The sequence below is a fragment of the Gopherus flavomarginatus genome, chromosome 7, assembly GCF_025201925.1.
Source record: "Gopherus flavomarginatus isolate rGopFla2 chromosome 7, rGopFla2.mat.asm, whole genome shotgun sequence".
Lineage (NCBI taxonomy): Eukaryota > Metazoa > Chordata > Testudines > Testudinidae > Gopherus > Gopherus flavomarginatus.
Window position 1 is genome coordinate 91400057 of NC_066623.1, and position 16757 is coordinate 91416813.

Below are 16757 nucleotides of genomic sequence, written 5' to 3' on the forward strand. Positions count from 1 at the left end.
AAGTTCCACCCCCTATACATAAGCTCTGAACATTAACACCAGTAACTAAGCATAATTGAAAAAATTCCTTCTAAGTACAGCAGGTTCCAAATTCCTGATGTCTTTTCTTCTCATCAGATTCATTCCATAAGTTAAGATGGTGAAAAAATAAACTCCTTAATATCATTTTCCCAGCTGAGTATATTTGCAACCTCTTCCCAATAAAATATTGTGTTTACCACTCGCTCATAGTCTGCAGTCTTTCACGGCTTTAGCTGTAATAGTTCCCTAAGAGTTTAGCATACATTTATATTACTAATAAAATCAATCTGCTGCCTGGTTCTTCGGTCATATCCCAAATAGTCTGATTCAATGATGATTCAATCAATCCTTCTCCAGAGAAAGAATTTTTTTAAGTTGGAGAAAAAAATAAGCATCAAAGATTGCATCCCCAAAAATATGGACAAATGAAATTGTACAAGACAGCTCTTTAAAATTTTGGTCCACAGTTTGTCATTCACATTTCTTTCCAAGTGTTCACATTCGCTGAAATATGTGGGCAATCTCTGGTGGTTAATTTGAAATTGTCTCATCTTGTAGGCCCAGAACTCAGCATAAACTAGTAACTAATGTCCTGATCCTGTAAAGACATATGCACAGATTTAATTTTAAGTATATGACTAGTACCAGGTCATTAAGCCTATGCAGGATCATAGACTGAGATAGCTGTTTTGGATATACTAATCCAAATTCTTAGCTGGGGTAAATGAACATAGCAACATGAATTTATTGAATGTCCATTTATTCAAGTTGACTATCTGGCCAAGAAAGCAATATATTTGCATTATGTTATGATCTCATTAAAATTCTGCTGTTAATCTGTTTTCCTTTCAGTGTGACATAGATGAATACATTGTCACCCATACTTTTTCAAACAAAAAAGAAATGTGTGATCAAAACATTTAACCTGTTAAATCTGCCAAGAGAGAAAGCTAGCACTGTAGGGATAGGTTATCTACCAAAAGAAAGAACTGAGAAACCATCCCCAGTGGCATCATATTATCTAGAGCTCACTTAACCCCACCTTGATCCCCAAGTTTACTCACATTTGCTGTCTCTATGTTTTGTTTTATCTGAGTTTTTAAATGGTTCCCTTATTTCTCCCATGGTTTACTTTATGGACAGAAGAAGATGCCAACTCTGTAATGAAGGACTATCTTGACTTTGTTAATATTGAAAGGATATGGTCAACCTTTTAATTTGCATCACAATTCACTGTCATAACTTTACAAATAGAATTTGTTCCTTACTGATTTTGTTCTTGCCAGCTGGAAAACATTCATTGGGGGGTTGGGATGTTTCCTGGAACTAATACTGACATGACTTTCTTGGTCTATTTCCTTGTTTACTATTCGGATTCTAATATCTAAACAGTATTGTTAAATCTATTCACCTAAATTTGGGTTTTTGCTGATTATGTACTCTATGTATCAGATGACTTTTAAAAACAAACTTTGTATTTGTGGATAATCTAGCACTACACCCAGATGTACAGACACTCTTTTCTCAACCTGTGTATTGTATAATTTTTTTTAACATTAGCGTTAATAAGTTTTAAATCTACCATTATGGATTGTCTAGAAAGACCTGGAAATAATGTTTACTAGTTAATTGCTAAGCCATCTGGCCAAAAGCACACACATTATTTCCCAAGGGTCACAATTTATTTCTTTCCATAGTAGCAGTAGATTTAGGATTACATGTAAAAGAGATGGTTGGAAAACGGAAAGTTCTGACATTCAACATTTGTTTTTATTTCAAATAGTAACATTTTGAAAGTTTTCTTGGAATAGAAATTCTGCAAAATTTCAAATTTAAAACATTTTGTTTAAATCACATTTAAACATTTTGTTTCAATAAGTAAAAACTTTTTTTCATTTTAATTATCAAGGCAATATAAAATATTTTAAAATATTAAATAAATAATATAAAGATATAAATATGTAAATGAAATTAACAAAATGTTAACATTTCAACATTATTGATACAAAATGAGAACGTCAAATTGATTCACTGATACTTTTCCATAAAAATTTCAAAATTGATTCATTCCCACAAGACTTTCAGTTTCAGCTAAACAGCATTTTCCAAAGGAAAACTGTTCTGTAAAAAAAAATTAAAATGAGGGGGAATTGACACTGTGCACTTAGAAATTGAAGGAAAAAAAACAAGTGACATTTAAAGAAACGTAGGTATTTTTAAAGTTATGAATGTTTAAACTTCCTGAATATATGTTAGAATTTTTTATTTAAATGTATAAATCAACCCTAATAAAAGATTAAGCCTCAATCCATCTATCAGTCTCTTATGTGGAGTTCAATAGGTTTACTTATGTGATTAAAGTTACTCACATGTACAAGCATTTGCTGGATCAAGCCTTAGACGAAAGTCAAGCACTCAGTTTTAGGGAATTTTAAACATTAATGTATATAAATATAAATATGCTGCCAAATAAAATATGCACATAAATATGCTGCCAAAATTTAACCCGGGTCTTCCTCTAAAATATTTCCCTTCAGTAAGTCACTGATATATCTGGCAATCCCTTGGTGAAATAATCTTCCCCACAGATAGGCTGTGGTGTGTAAACCTAGTGTAACTTTAAGAAAGAGTTGTTAGTTTCCTACCCAGGTACAGAGAATTTAGATGCCCAAGCCTGGAGCTCACAAGTGCATAGGTGATATGGCAAAGGCTCTGTCTGATAACAGGGAACCCAATTTTCTTACAGGCACAACTGGAATTTTTTCATCCTCATGACAATTTGGGTCTCCAGAAACAGTGAAGTAGCCTGGTGAACAGCAAGGCTGTGGACTAGCTTGCCCACCTTAGAGCAGGCACTATCAATTGACTACAGAGATGGTGAGTTCTGCTCCCTCTCTGCTCTCGGTGCACTGCTGGACGGGCCAGCATGGTGTGTGGGGCAGGGGAACTATCTAGTGTGTCCCTCATGCACACCTAAAGGAGGGGTAGGGAGATGGAGGAGAATGCAAGTTCACCTTTGCACCAGCTGCACAGCAATGGTGAGGGGTTGCTCTGTGTGCTTCAGCGACTGCCACAGCGAGCACCTGCCAGCTCAGTCCCAAGCCTCAGAAAGAGCTAAAAACATTACCTAGCAGGGCCAGTGAAAATGTTCACAAAGGAGCATGAAGCAATATTTGCTGCCCTGTGTCCCCAAGTATAACTGAAAGTCATCACCTCATCACTATAGGCAAGGCCAGCCAGAGGATTTGGGAGAGCGGTTAGCAAGACAATTCTTTGGGATACACCCTGAACTTTAACTCCTGTCCCATGCAAAACATGTGTGGGGAGAAGAGGGATCATGATAACTGAAAAACGAATACAGCCCCAGAATGTATTCCCTCTCCTGTGTACCCTTGTAGGGTCCCTGGGCACTGCTGCAGTTAGGGGAGTCCTCCCAACATGGCTGTATAGGAGCTGCAGTGCTAGAAAGTAGAGAGGAGCTGGGACCAGTGGTGGCAGCCGCTTTGGCATGCTAAGGCATCCACATGAATAGGCCTGGCCTCACAGATGGATCTGCTAGGTTTATACCTGCCTCTGGAAATTTCCATTACATGCGTCTGACAAAATGGGTATTCACCCACAAAAGCTTATGCTCCAATATGTCTGTTAGTCTATAAGGTGCCACAGGACTCTTTGTTGCTTTTTACAGATCCAGACTAACAACGCAACCCCTCTGATACCTGCTAAGTTTACTTTTCCATAGCGAAAAGTCACGCCTGACAAAATCTCCACAAAGAAATCCTTATGAAGATCCTCACACAATGCCCCCTCCCATGATTTATCACAGGAGAGAACAATGTGGCCCCTTATCTGTTCTGTAATGTAGTAAGTACCATATTTCATCACCAAGGAGAGGCCCTCAAGGCCTTATAGTTCATCTTTAGAGGCAGTGCTTAATTTGTGCCACGGCTTGCCAGGGCTTAGCCCCAGCACCTCTGCACTTGGCAGTTCATAGCCCCGGCACCTCTGAGCTTGCCACATCAGTTATGAAAATTAAAAAAATTGCTTGAGCCTCAGCATCTAATTGCTCGAGCCCCTGAATCTCTTTCATTACAAATTAAGCACTGTTTAAAAGGATAGAAATGGGCACATGATCTGAGATCAATATATCTCCAACCACTCTATCAAATAGGGAAGGGACTATAGAAAAAAGCTAAGTAACAGCAGCAGTACAAAAATATGAGTGAATCTAAAGTGGGGGGCGGTGTTAAGGGAAAAAATGTAATTACTAACCTATTTTTGGCTTTAAACCAGATTCGGTTCTTGGAGACATCTCTTCGTTGGACACTGTTGTGACTATTAGGCCTACAAATTTACCCTGATTGCGAGCTCAACTCTAAAAAGTGAGTGTAAATTCATAAGATGTCACAATAACCTGTAACAACAAATGTTGATAGGAAAAGGTGCAAAAGTGAGGCAAAAAGCCGGAATTAGTCCAAACAAAAAGGCTTACTGATACAACACAAGGGCTGTGTTAAGATCCTGCCTAACAAACATGAAACGTGTGAGACAGGAGCAAAATTGGTGTGTCAGAAGCAGAGACACCAACTTTCTGAGTTCCCGGGGGGTGCTTGACTCTACTATCATATCAGCCACACCCACAATCTCCTGCAACCCTGTGCCTTTGTTATCCTGATCCTGAGAGATGTCGTGGCCAGACTGGGCCAGAGAGAGGGACCCACATGGCATCACCACCTCTACTAGTTCCAGCTGAATACCAACCACCCTCTTGTCTAATAAGAGTCTGGTTTAACTGGCCAAGCCTATATATTTTGCAACATTTCTGTAAGCCTATGACCAGAAGGAAGCAGCTAAAAGCAATGCCCTAAAAAGCCTGATGCTTGCACAAGATTTCCAGGTCTCAGCATGGCTGATAAGACCACATGCTGTGCCTCCAGCAAGTGAGAGTCAACATCAGAGAAAGAAACTGCATGAAAGGAAGGAAGGTCTTATTTTAACAACAGCAACAGCAGCAGCTTCAGTCTATCTCAATTAACGTCTCTTTTCTCCGAACAGGACAGTTATTACCACCTTTAATACTATCTAGCTACCAAACTAGGGTTGCCAACTTTCTAATCACAGAAAACCAAACACCCTTGCCCACCCACTGCATCATCCCTTCCTTGAGGCCACGCCTCTTTCCTGAGGCCTACCACTGCTGACTCCATCCCTCCTCCCTCTGTCACTCACTCTACCTCACCCTCACTCACTTCCTCATTTTCACCAGGCTGGAGCAGGGGGTTGTGGTGCAGGAGGGAGTGAGGGCTCTGGCTTGGGGGTGAAGGTTCTGTGATAGGGCCAGAAACAAGGGGTTCAGGGTGTGGAAGGGGGCTCTGGGCTGGGGCTGAGGGGTTGTAGTAAAGGAGGGGGCTCAGGACTGGGGTACGGGGTTGGGGTGGAGGGGTAAGGACTTCAGCTGGGGGTGCAGGCTCCAGGGTGGGGCCAGGGATGAGGGATTTAGGGTGCAGGAAGGGATTCTGGGCAGGGGCCAAGGGGTTCAGAGTGCAGAAGGAGATTCAGGACTGGGGCAGGGGGTTGGAGTGCAGGAAGGGGTGAGTGGTGCAGGCAGCACTTAACTCAAGCGGTTCTCAGGAAGGCCAGCATAGCCCTCTGTCTCCGTGCGCTGCCCCTGCCAGCAGGCATTGCCCCCGCAACTCCCATTGGCTGTAGTTCCCAGCCAATGGGAGCTGCAGAGCCAGTGCTTAGGGCAGGGGCAGCACGCAGAACCCCCATTTGCCTAGGAGCTGGAGGGACATGTAGCCACTTCTGGGAGTCACACGGAGCCAGGTAGGGAGCCTGCCTGCACTGCCAACTGGACTTTTAACGACCCGGTCACTGGTGCTGACTGGAGCTGCCAGAGTCCCTTTTCGACCCAGTGTTCCAGTCAAAAACTAGACATCTGGCAACCCTATATCAAACAAGCGTTTTTTTTTCCCTTCTAAAGGCACTCTTCCTGCTAAGGGGAAAGGGAACAAGAGAGGTTGTTCAAATGAAAGCCTTATTTATACTTTACATTTCACATACTTTAATCATTTTTTTCTTCTTTTCTGTATCTTTAATACAAATTACCACCCCAAATCTAGTTTAAAACTGTATAACATTGAACAGTGACTGGGTTATGTTAACACTGTTTACTCTTTGGGCCCATATATTCCATCTAAAGTAATACAAGACACCCTTATTTAACCTGTTTAAAGCTTCATCAAAATAGTATTCCAACCACTCTCCTTCTACTACTGGTAATCATCTGTTTAATGTCATTTAACAAATCACTGCTAGATCTGTTAGGTTGTAAACACTATCTGTAATTATCTGTTTAGCATTAAAGGTACACTCCATCAAAACAAACATTCTCTCCCTGACCAGTCACAATTTCACTTCTTTATTTAAAAAATAATAGAACTTAATAAGGAATAATTAACCTAATCAGCCACCCTCTTGGCAGGCAGGTGAAATTCTTAGCCTCTGCATAAACCTTCTGCAGCAATATATTTCTGCAATTAAAGTTTCTCTGAAATTAATGAACAATTTAAAAGTAAGAAGGTACGTTGAGATATCTCACATTCAACAAAGAAATATTTAGAATATGACATTTAACAACCCATTCTATTGGTAGGGAAGGAGAAAAAAGATCAATTTAAAGCATAATTAATAATCAAGAGCGAAAACTATTTATTTCAGACACAAGTCATAATAAGCCAAAATACAGTAACTCCCCACTTAACGTCTTCTCGCTTAATGTTGTTTCGATCTCACGTCCCTGCTCAATAACAGAACATGCTCCATTTAAAGTTGTGCAATGCTTTGCTATAACGTCGTTTGGCTGCCTGCTTTGTCCACAGCTGGCTGTCTGCTTTGTCCTCTATGCCCTCCCCCTGCACAGCGCCTCTCGCCCGCCAGCAGACCCCACGGATCAGTGCCTTCCTCCTCCTCCCCCCGCCTCTTGCCCTTGGCAATCAGCTGGCTTGTGGCCTTCAGGGGGCAGGAGGGAGGACTTGGAGCGCAGGTTCCCCCTCCCTCCCCTGCCTCCTGAATGCCGCAAGCCAGCTGATTGCCATGGGCAGGAGGCGGGGAGGGATGGGGGAGCCTGCGCACCGAGTCCTCCCTCCTCTCCCCTCCCTCCTGCCTCCTGAACGCTGCAAGCCAGCTGATTGCCGTAGGCAGGAGGCAGGAGAGGGAGGGGGGAGCCTGCGCGCTGTGTCCTCCCTCCTCTCCCCTCCTGCCTCCTGAACGCTGCAAGCCAGCTGATTGCCACAGGCAGGAGGCAGGGGAGGGAGGGAGGAGGAGCGATGATGCGGAGTGTGGAGTAAAAGGGGAGAAGGGGGGAGAGGAGGCGGGTTAACGGTGGGAGCTTGGGGGAAGAGAGGGAGTGGGCAGGCTGAGGGTTGAGCCCCCTGCCCCTAGTGCTTGCAGAGTAGGGGAAGCTGCCACTGCTGCTGCACAACGTGCTTCTCCTAGCCTACAGCACCTTCAGCCTCCCTGCCTGCCTCATTGTCTCCAGTGCGAGTGGCTGCGCCTGTGTGGGGTAAGGCAAAAAAAAAATCCCCTGGAACCTAATTCCCCCACCCCTATTCATTCTTATGAGGAAATTGGATTTGCTTAACATCATTTCACTTAAAGTTGCATTTTTCAGGAACATAACTACAATTTTAAGTGAGGAGTTACTGTACATAAAACTCTCCTGTTCACTCCCTCTCTGACTCCATGAAAATGTCACCCTGATATACAAATGGGTAGTAGAAACTAAGGAGTAGGAAACACTAGATAAATAGAAGAGGTTGTGGTTTGCTTCAAGTTAAAAAAAAAACCTGCCCCTCTCAACCCATGGAGCCAAAAAAAATAATTGCAAATAAAGAAGCACCTTTCAAAAAAGAAAGTCATATTTTCAAAAACCTAAATTTCTGAAAGTATAGAGATTAGCAGTGAAGGAATCCAGCCAGTCTCACACTGCCTGCCATTTCTAGTCATTCACTTATACCCCAGCCAGTCTATATGGTCAGGTGTGTTGGAACGTTTTGTATAGATGGGGTGCGGAGCCATTCAACCAAACTACAAACTCTGTATATGGAAACCATTTCAAGCAGGAGGTGTGGAGCACCCCCAGCACCCATGTAAATATGGTAAGTGTGTTTGCAGTAGAGAAGGCGAGGGGAGAGGAAAGAAGGCATGTCAGGTGGACCAGTAGCAGTTGTTTCTCTCTTATTAGTGCAGTGCTACAGGACAAATCTCCAGAAGCAGCAGCTGACTTTCCTCATTTGATCTACTCTGGTTCTCCTGCTGTCAGCTCCTCCATTCTGCATGCTGTGTGACACACTCAGACCTCGATCAGGAAAACTGTTAAGCATGTGCATAAGTCCAATCCTGCTCAAGGCAGCGCTGAGCACTTAAGTAAGGTTTTTTACTTTAAGCCCATGCTTAAATCTCTCCACAACCCTTGTGCTTCTTCCTCTTCTCTCTCCCTTCTCCACCCAACACCTCTCCCACATGTGCACTCTCCCACCCACCCCTCATATGCTCATTGCACTTCCACTCCCAGATTCCTCCGAACCACACATTTCTTCTCTCTGGGGTTTCTGGCAGATGCCTCACCTAGTGTTCCTACACCGGCTTCTCCCCATCCCCAGGCCCTCTTCTGCCTTCCAACCCTATTTCTTGTATCACCCTGCAATCATCACCAAAGTATCTCCTTGGTCTGGGAAATGCCCTGAATGTGGTGAAACATTTTGGTTTTGTTGAAACAAAACATTTTGATTGATCCAAAATGCTTTTTTTTTAAATTTTCATTTGTAGAGAATATTGAAAATTTTAGGGTTTGTTCTGACTTGGAATTAAGCCAGATTTCAAAATCCTTCGTGAAACAGAATTTCTATCCTCCACCAGCCGTACTATTTAATTACATTGTTGACATAAAGTTCTGAAATCTTAAGCCAAATTTTTCAAAACTGTATCTGTAAAGTCAGACATCATTGGTAGTTTGTAGGGTCAGCACTGACTACAAATTAGACCATTTTATTTTTACGCACCTAAATATGACTTTAGATGCCTAACTTTAGGTATTCAGTTTTTAAAATCTTGGCCATATTGTTTTAACTGGCAAATTAGATGTGCTGACTTTAAACAAAGGGGAAAGATTTCCCTTGGTTGTCTTACTGATTTCAGTTTTAATGCACAGATTTGTGCACTAAAAATCTTTATTCCCATATTTATTCTAGTCCCTCAAATTCAATATTAATTAGCCATAATGCATCTGTGATAGCTGGAAAAACATTTGTAGTATTGGTATACAAATATGTATACCAAAGCATAGCTAGCATCAATCCAAAATATTGTGCAAATCCATGACTATAGCAGATGGCCATCTCTCTCAGAACACAATTTAAAAAATTAAATCTATGCACTAGACAAGGATCTGCATTATACCTACAAGCCTGACATGTCTAGATTTTATACTGCTATTTGTATATCAACTAATGCTGAATTAATTAATACAATGTGCCAGAAATAGCACATATAACATAGCTGTAGTTTTCTTTCAGTGAACAAAGATACACCAAATAGAAAAAAGTAGAAGCTGTTTTATCCTCCTCTTTCTGCTTTTCTTCCACCTAATAATAATTGGCAGTAACATTAACTTTACGATGACTCCAAATCTGAATTAGTTCTTGGAAAAAATCATTTGAAAAGCCAAATTCATGCATCAGCTACAAAAATTGCTGGTGGATTCTTCTTGGAAAAATACTAGCCCAGTTCTACTAGCATAGTTAAGGATTCAAGTTAAGCAGGTAATCTAACCTTAGGGCAATGTTTCAAAATCCACTTCTGAGCATGCACAACAAAAGTAGGACAGAAAGCAGCTTATAAGCACCTGAGGAGGTTTCTCCAGTTCATTACATGGCTCCATTTCTGGGTTGTTTAGTTTAAATCCAAGTTGAGAGTGAATCTATTAAATTGAGATACCTTTTCTACAGTTGTTTTGTCTTGATCTATTCTTCCCTTTAACTGAGTTTACTGCACATTGGACGGACACAGAGTGGAATCCAGCTGTTCACCATCCCACTCCAAGTTGTTTGTGATGGTGGTGTAACCATGTTGTATCTCTCATATCCTAGTTCCAAAATGGGTGAGGAAGTATTGTTTGCTGGACAAACTTCTGTTGGACAAGGGACAGACAAGCTTTCAAACTCCGCAAAGCTCTTCTCTGTGGAGCTTGAACACTTGTCTCTTTCATCAACTGCCTTTGGTTCAATACAAGATATTATCTCACTCACCTTGTCTCTCTCATTCTCCTGCAAGGATAGTTTAGTATTGCAGGATGTATGCTAACTGAGCAAAGATTTAGGACAAAAATATCTATCAATATTGCTGATATTTGGGGTGAAATTCTGGTGCTATTGGCATCAAAGGCCAAAATCTTTGCTACATTATTCAGAGCTTCTTGAAATAAAAATTCAAATTTAGGGATGTTACCATTCAAAATTGCATGTAATTTGAAATCAAGCAAAAGCCTAAAATAATTAGAGCAAGCATCTTACAATCAAAAAAATTATATTTTTTATCATAGGCTTATTTGAAATAATTAAATGTTCTAGGATTTTAATTTGTTTACAATGTTTACTTTCACTGCTGTTATTTTTCCCCTTTGTTTTTAGTCTTTTCTATCAGCTTCACCTTTATGAAATTACTCTCATGAGTTGGCTTTAAGATCAATATTTCCATTTAAGGCATGAGGGACTAGTTTTTCAAAGCCTTTGTGATATATGCGTATCTAAAACAAGTGAGCATGCCATATGATGTAGAAGGTGATGCATAGAATTAGATGTGTATACAATATTCAGACCAGGAAGCAAATCTAGGTGCAATTTACAGATTTGATTTGTTCATTTTACATCTGCCCTTAGAAGTACTGACTATACAGATAGCTGCTTGAGCACCACCTGATAATGAAATTTATGTGTGTGTGTATGTGTGTTATAAAGGACACATCAGTCCACCAACTTGCAGGTGCTATGTGATGCTGAATGTGGGATCATTGATGTAACCAAATTCCTAGTAATCTGTCACAATTCATTCATCCTTGTTGGTTTGGTCAGGGAGGATGGCTCTTATGTGTGTAGATTTTAAGAAGTGGTGGGTGGGATTATTCATTATCCTTTTTATTTACTTTCAGTTCCTAAGGCAGCTGTGTATCTTATTTCATATTTTTCAAAAGGCATAGCCTACTCTCTCAAGATTTTGTCCACGACTCTAATTATAAATCCTCAAACTCCTGCATAATTACACTATAATGAATCCTATAAAATCACCAACTCTGTCTTTGAAATGACATCTGGAGTACTAAAGGTACCGCAGTAAGTCCAGCCATAAATCACAATAGTCATTCCCTTAAAAGTGTAAGATATTCCTTGTCTGCTGCGTTTTGCACACTGTAAGGTCAGTCCATCAACTTCAGTGGGAGCAGGTTGGAACCCAATAGCAGTTAAAATGTTGCTTCAGAATTCTTCTGTCAGAATTACACCTGTAACAGAACATAAGAACAGGCAGACTGGGTCAGACCAAAGGTCCATCTAGCCCAGTATCCTGTCTTCCAACAGTGCCCAATGCCAGGTTCCCCAGAGGGAATGAACAGAACAGGTAATCATCAAGTGATCAGGGCCGGCTCCAGGCACCAGTGCAGCAGGCAGGTGCTTGGGGCAGCCAATGCAAAGGGGCAGCACGTCTGGGTCTTCGGCGGCAGTTCGGCGGTGGGTCCCTCGGTCCCTCTCAGAGGGAAGGACCTGCCACCGAATTGCCTCCGAAGAATGAAGCAGCGGCGGTAGAGCTGCCGACGAAGAATGAAGTGGCGGCGGTAGAGCTGCCGCTGAAGTGCCACCAATCGCTTCTTTTCTTTTTTCCTGCCGATTGGGGCGGCAAAAACGCTGGAGCCAGCCCTGCAAGTGATCCACCCCTTGTTACTCATTCCCAGCTTCTGGCGAACAGAGGTCAGGGACATGATCCCTATCCATCCTGGCTAATATCCATTGATGGACCTATCCTCCAGGAACTTGAGTTCTTTTTTGAACTCTGTTATAGATTTGGCCTTCACAACATCATCTGGCAAGGAGTTTCACAGACTGACTGTGCACTGTGTGAAAAAAATACTTCCTTATGTTTGTTTTAAACCTGCTGCCTATTAATTTCATTTGGTGACCCCTAGTTCTTGTGTTATGAGGGGTAAATAACACTTCCTTATTTACTTTCTCCACACCAGTCATGATTTTATAGACTTATATCATATCCTGCCTTAGTCATATCTTTCCTAAACTGAAAAGTCTCAGTCTTATTAATCTCTCCTCATGTGGCAGCCATTCCATATCCCTAATCATTTTTGTTGCCCTTTTCTGAACCTTTTCCAATTCCAATATATCTTTTTTTAGATGGAGCGACTACATCTGCACGCAGTATTCAAGATGTGGGCTTGCCATGGATTTATATAGAGGCAACATGATATTTTCAGTCTTATTATCTATCCCTTCCTTAATGATCCCCAACATTCTGTTCACTTTTTTGACTGCCGCTGCACACTGTGTGGATGTTTTTAGAGAACTATCCACAAAGACTCCAAAAATCTCCTTCTTGAGTGGTAACAGCTAATCTAGACTCCATCATTTTGTATGTATAATTTGGATTATGTTTTCTGATGTGTATTACTTTGCATTTATCAACATTGAATTTCATCTGCCATTTTGTTGCCCAGTCACCCAGTTTTGAGAGATCCTTTTGTAGCTCTTCGCAGTCTGCCTAGGGCTTAACTATCTTGAGCAATTCTAGCTTTTCATTTTTTGAATTACCCTTAGACTCGCTCAGTTAAATCAGGGGTTCTAACTTTGTTTCCATAATGTGAACCACATCTTAAAGGAGAGATATTATGGACAACTCACGTTCCATTTAACATTCAATCATAGCAAATCAAACAATTGTTTATATGAAATATGCATTTTACACCATTTTTAGTGCAATAAAAAGCTGGAAAGCGAGGAGGAGGAGCCTGCAACACGTAACCTGGCAGCTGTCTGCAGATCACCAGCAAATGCCACCTCGACACACATGCATGCAGAGACACTTCAGGCCCCTAAACCCCTGAGTAGATGCCCAGAGTTCTGCTCAAGTCAGTATCTGTATTAAATTAAAAGGATATTTATAAATGAACTTTGAAGATTCTTATATTGTCCATCCTCTGAAAAGAACTGAGACTTATTGCACTCATGCACTTATTCTCAAAGGAAATTAAAGAAATCCTCTCATCATTTAGTACAGCACAGCAAGTGTATCTCATTGCTCAGGGCACATTATTTTACTAACTCCATCATTACAGAGTCATGAAAAATAATTACCTGCCCCCCTTTTTTAGATGTTTTTGCAAGATAATAAGGTATCTCAATTTTCATTTGATGTCACATTGATGTATAGATGAAAATGGAAACAAACTACTAAGGCGGATATCTATGCTACCTTTATCATATACGTTATTGAGATACTGAACACAAGATACCATTTTTATAAAATGCAGGATGAAGAAGTGTAGCCAATAAGTGTGTCTTCTTAGTTAAGCAGCTGTGTCCATTTCCGTGGACACAAAATATACCATTTTCATTACTTCAGCAACCTCTTTAGCAACCAAGAGCTATGAGTCAGTTCCCAAAACAGCACCTTTCAGGTTCTAGTACAGGCTGTGCCATTTTGTAAGTGTCATATTTTTAGAAATATTTAATTAGCATGAAATGTGTGAGCACTTGTTACATCCATTTCAATCAGCCACAGGAAGATAATGAAAAACTTTTTCTGCTGACTGTTCACAGGGGAAAAACAACAACTAGACAGAAATTTAGAAAACTTTATTTTTGGAATAGTATTTATTTTATATGCTTGTTCACATATCAAAGAACATTGAAAAGCTACAGTACTTGCACAGATAAGGTCCCACTTTTTTCTTCGGTTTTGTTGTAAAGGGATCTTGTCACCCATCATTTGGCTCATGTTTAAATTATGTAAAACAAGCTTTTATAAATTCCAAGATCAATATATTTCCACAATTTAAAACAAAAAGAAAACAAAACAAAACCTAATGAAAAAACAGTAGAAAGTATCCTTCTGCCTTGTTTAAAATCCAAACATTGCAACACTGAAAACCTGAATATGAAACTGATTATAAACAAAAGTGAAATGGATTGAACACAAACAGTAAACACGGGAGTAAATCTAGATAAATTGGTTTTTTTTTTAAAGTTCTTTCCCCCTGATTAATCATCGGTTTTATTACTGATACATAAAAGAGATAAGGAAACGTGTTCATGTACAACATGATTTTCTAAAAGGACACTGACAACTTGAAATCTAATCAATTTAAAAGAAATGAGTTAAAAGTAATTTGAGGTTCTAAGCCTGGCCTTTATATCCATGCTGCCACTTTTTTATGGTTTTACAAATCACATTTTCTTGCTTTTAAATTTTTCTCTCTCTCCCATGTTTCATGAAAAAGCCACACAAACAACAGTAGAAACTAAGATCTTGATTCAGCAAAGCACTCAAGCACATGAGTTGTCATATGCCATAGCATTCAATGCCAAACCCCTGCCATTACGTATGTGTGCGAGTAAGTAGGTGCGGCAGGCTTTTGTGTGTTCTTTTGTGATCCAGAAGACTTTGATGCAGCAGTATGGCAGACAAAGACTGATATACAATCTGTCCTATGCATTTCTAATAGACCCACCACAGTAGTACTTAGGCATCTTATATTACACACCAAATTAAAATAAATCATTTCCATCCAAAGGGTCTCAGATCTCAAATGAAGCCTAGGAGGTTGTTGAGGGGAAGCTTTTTTTGAACCTATACAAAGACTAGCCTCTTCCCTACTTTCTGTAAGGAAGAGCACTCCTTCATACACAACAGTAAGAAGGGGTTAGATGTATAGCAAAGTGTACAGGAGGGAACAGAGGATTATTGAGTTATAGCACATCTGAGTACTTTTTCATATTATCGAGTTTTATAAAGCTTTTCTTTAAAAAAGACAAAATACCCCTAGTTCTTTATTATATATGTCTAATATCACTTCAGAGAGCTGCAAAATACTTTTCATATACTGCACATGGGAGAGAAAAAGATACTGAATCAATGGAATACTAAACAGATACCGTGGAACTGTTCCACATATTAATTCATAAAAGTAGATTAAATATTTGTTTTTAAAGGTGTAGTTTTCAGCACACCTGGATGCTATACTAGATTTTTCAAAACACGTACCCTGAAAATACTATTTTGCAAAAGGAATATTTCAGATATATACAGCACCCAGCCCCTCATTCATATTAATACATTGAAATTCTGATCCTATAATTATTTAAAAGCAATTTTCTCTTCAAACAGCGATTAATAAATGGTACATTTCTCATTACAATCGTCCTTGTTTAGCATCACCTATGGCTCCCCATACATCAAAAACAAACTCATCTGGAAATGCGAAGTCTCCAAGAGCTTCATCAAGTGCAACAGCAAATTCATCTGGATTGTTCTTGTCTCTTCCTGCTTCTACCATTGTTGCAGCTTAAAAACAAACAAACAAAAACAAAAATGACCAGGCCATAAACACAGATATATATAAAGATTATAAAGAAAATTACAGTTAAATGACATGCTTATTGTAACATTTCAAAAGAATATATTTTAAACACTGAGAAAAGTCTGCTTAGGGGAGATTTTAAAATGCATCTAACAAGATTTAGGAGACAAGTCCCAAAAGAGAGTCAACAGGATTCATGCTTCTAAATCTCCCTCTTAATCACTAGTGCTCTGCTATGTGGGAGAGCATGGCTGGATTCCTAGGGACAAATTTCTCCTGATCTTGTTCAGCTTAGTTCTGGTTCATTTCTCCTTGCTCAGCACAGACTTAGTACCCTTACTACTAACTGTAGCGTCTTGTGAAAGTAAATCCAGGTCTGGAACTAAAGAACCAGATAAAATGTGGCACAACACTTCATAACACATCTATTCCAGGACGTCAGAATTTTTATGCCAGATTGTGACACCAACTACTTATCATAAATTCAGTTATTTTAATTGTGAAATCAAAGTGCAAATATGCAACATGTTTAATCAACTAGGCTTCATAAAACAGTTTTAGCAAGCCAGAGCTTAAAAAGTTGGACACTGGATAATCTGTGGAAGTGGAGAATTCACAGGACCTGAGCCTAGAGAGCAGCATACAACCTGTACACAACAGGCATGCAACTGAAGACAGACTAGTTTCCAAACACTCGCAGAAGTCAGGGTGAATCAGACCCCAATCACGAGCATACTCAGCTTGCCCTGCATTTGAAAAGACATTGCAAATATGACAAGGAAAAAAAAACACTGAAAACACTGTATCTTTTCTAGGCTGAAAAAATTCAAACCCTGGACAGGAAAAAGTAAATCTCTCTACTATGTAAAAGGCAGAAAACAGAGAGCAGAGCACTCCAGGTTGGCCAAGCAATGGATACAGAAGGAGACAGAGATGTAGTGTGGCCCAGTAGATAGGGTCTTAGACTGGGGCTCAAGAAACCTAAGTTCTTTCCCTACTGGGCCAACAGCCTTCTGGGTGACCTTGGATAAGTCATGTCGCTGCTCTGTGCCTCAGTTTCCCCTCACATAAAATGGGGATAATGATACTTACCTTGTTTGTA

General features: G+C 40.2%; 1 protein-coding gene across 1 annotated transcript in view; it reads right to left on the reverse strand.

Annotated features, from left to right (window-relative positions):
• Window positions 1–13916: 13916 nt before the first annotated feature.
• The window catches only part of GIPC2 (GIPC PDZ domain containing family member 2), a 48523-nt gene continuing 45682 nt past the window's right edge, over window positions 13917–16757 (reverse strand). Inside the window, exon 6 of the mRNA XM_050961900.1 lies at window positions 13917–15639. Within this exon, the coding sequence (XP_050817857.1) occupies window positions 15488–15639 (152 nt within the window). The 3' untranslated portion in view covers window positions 13917–15487. The remainder of the gene's footprint in view (window positions 15640–16757) is intronic.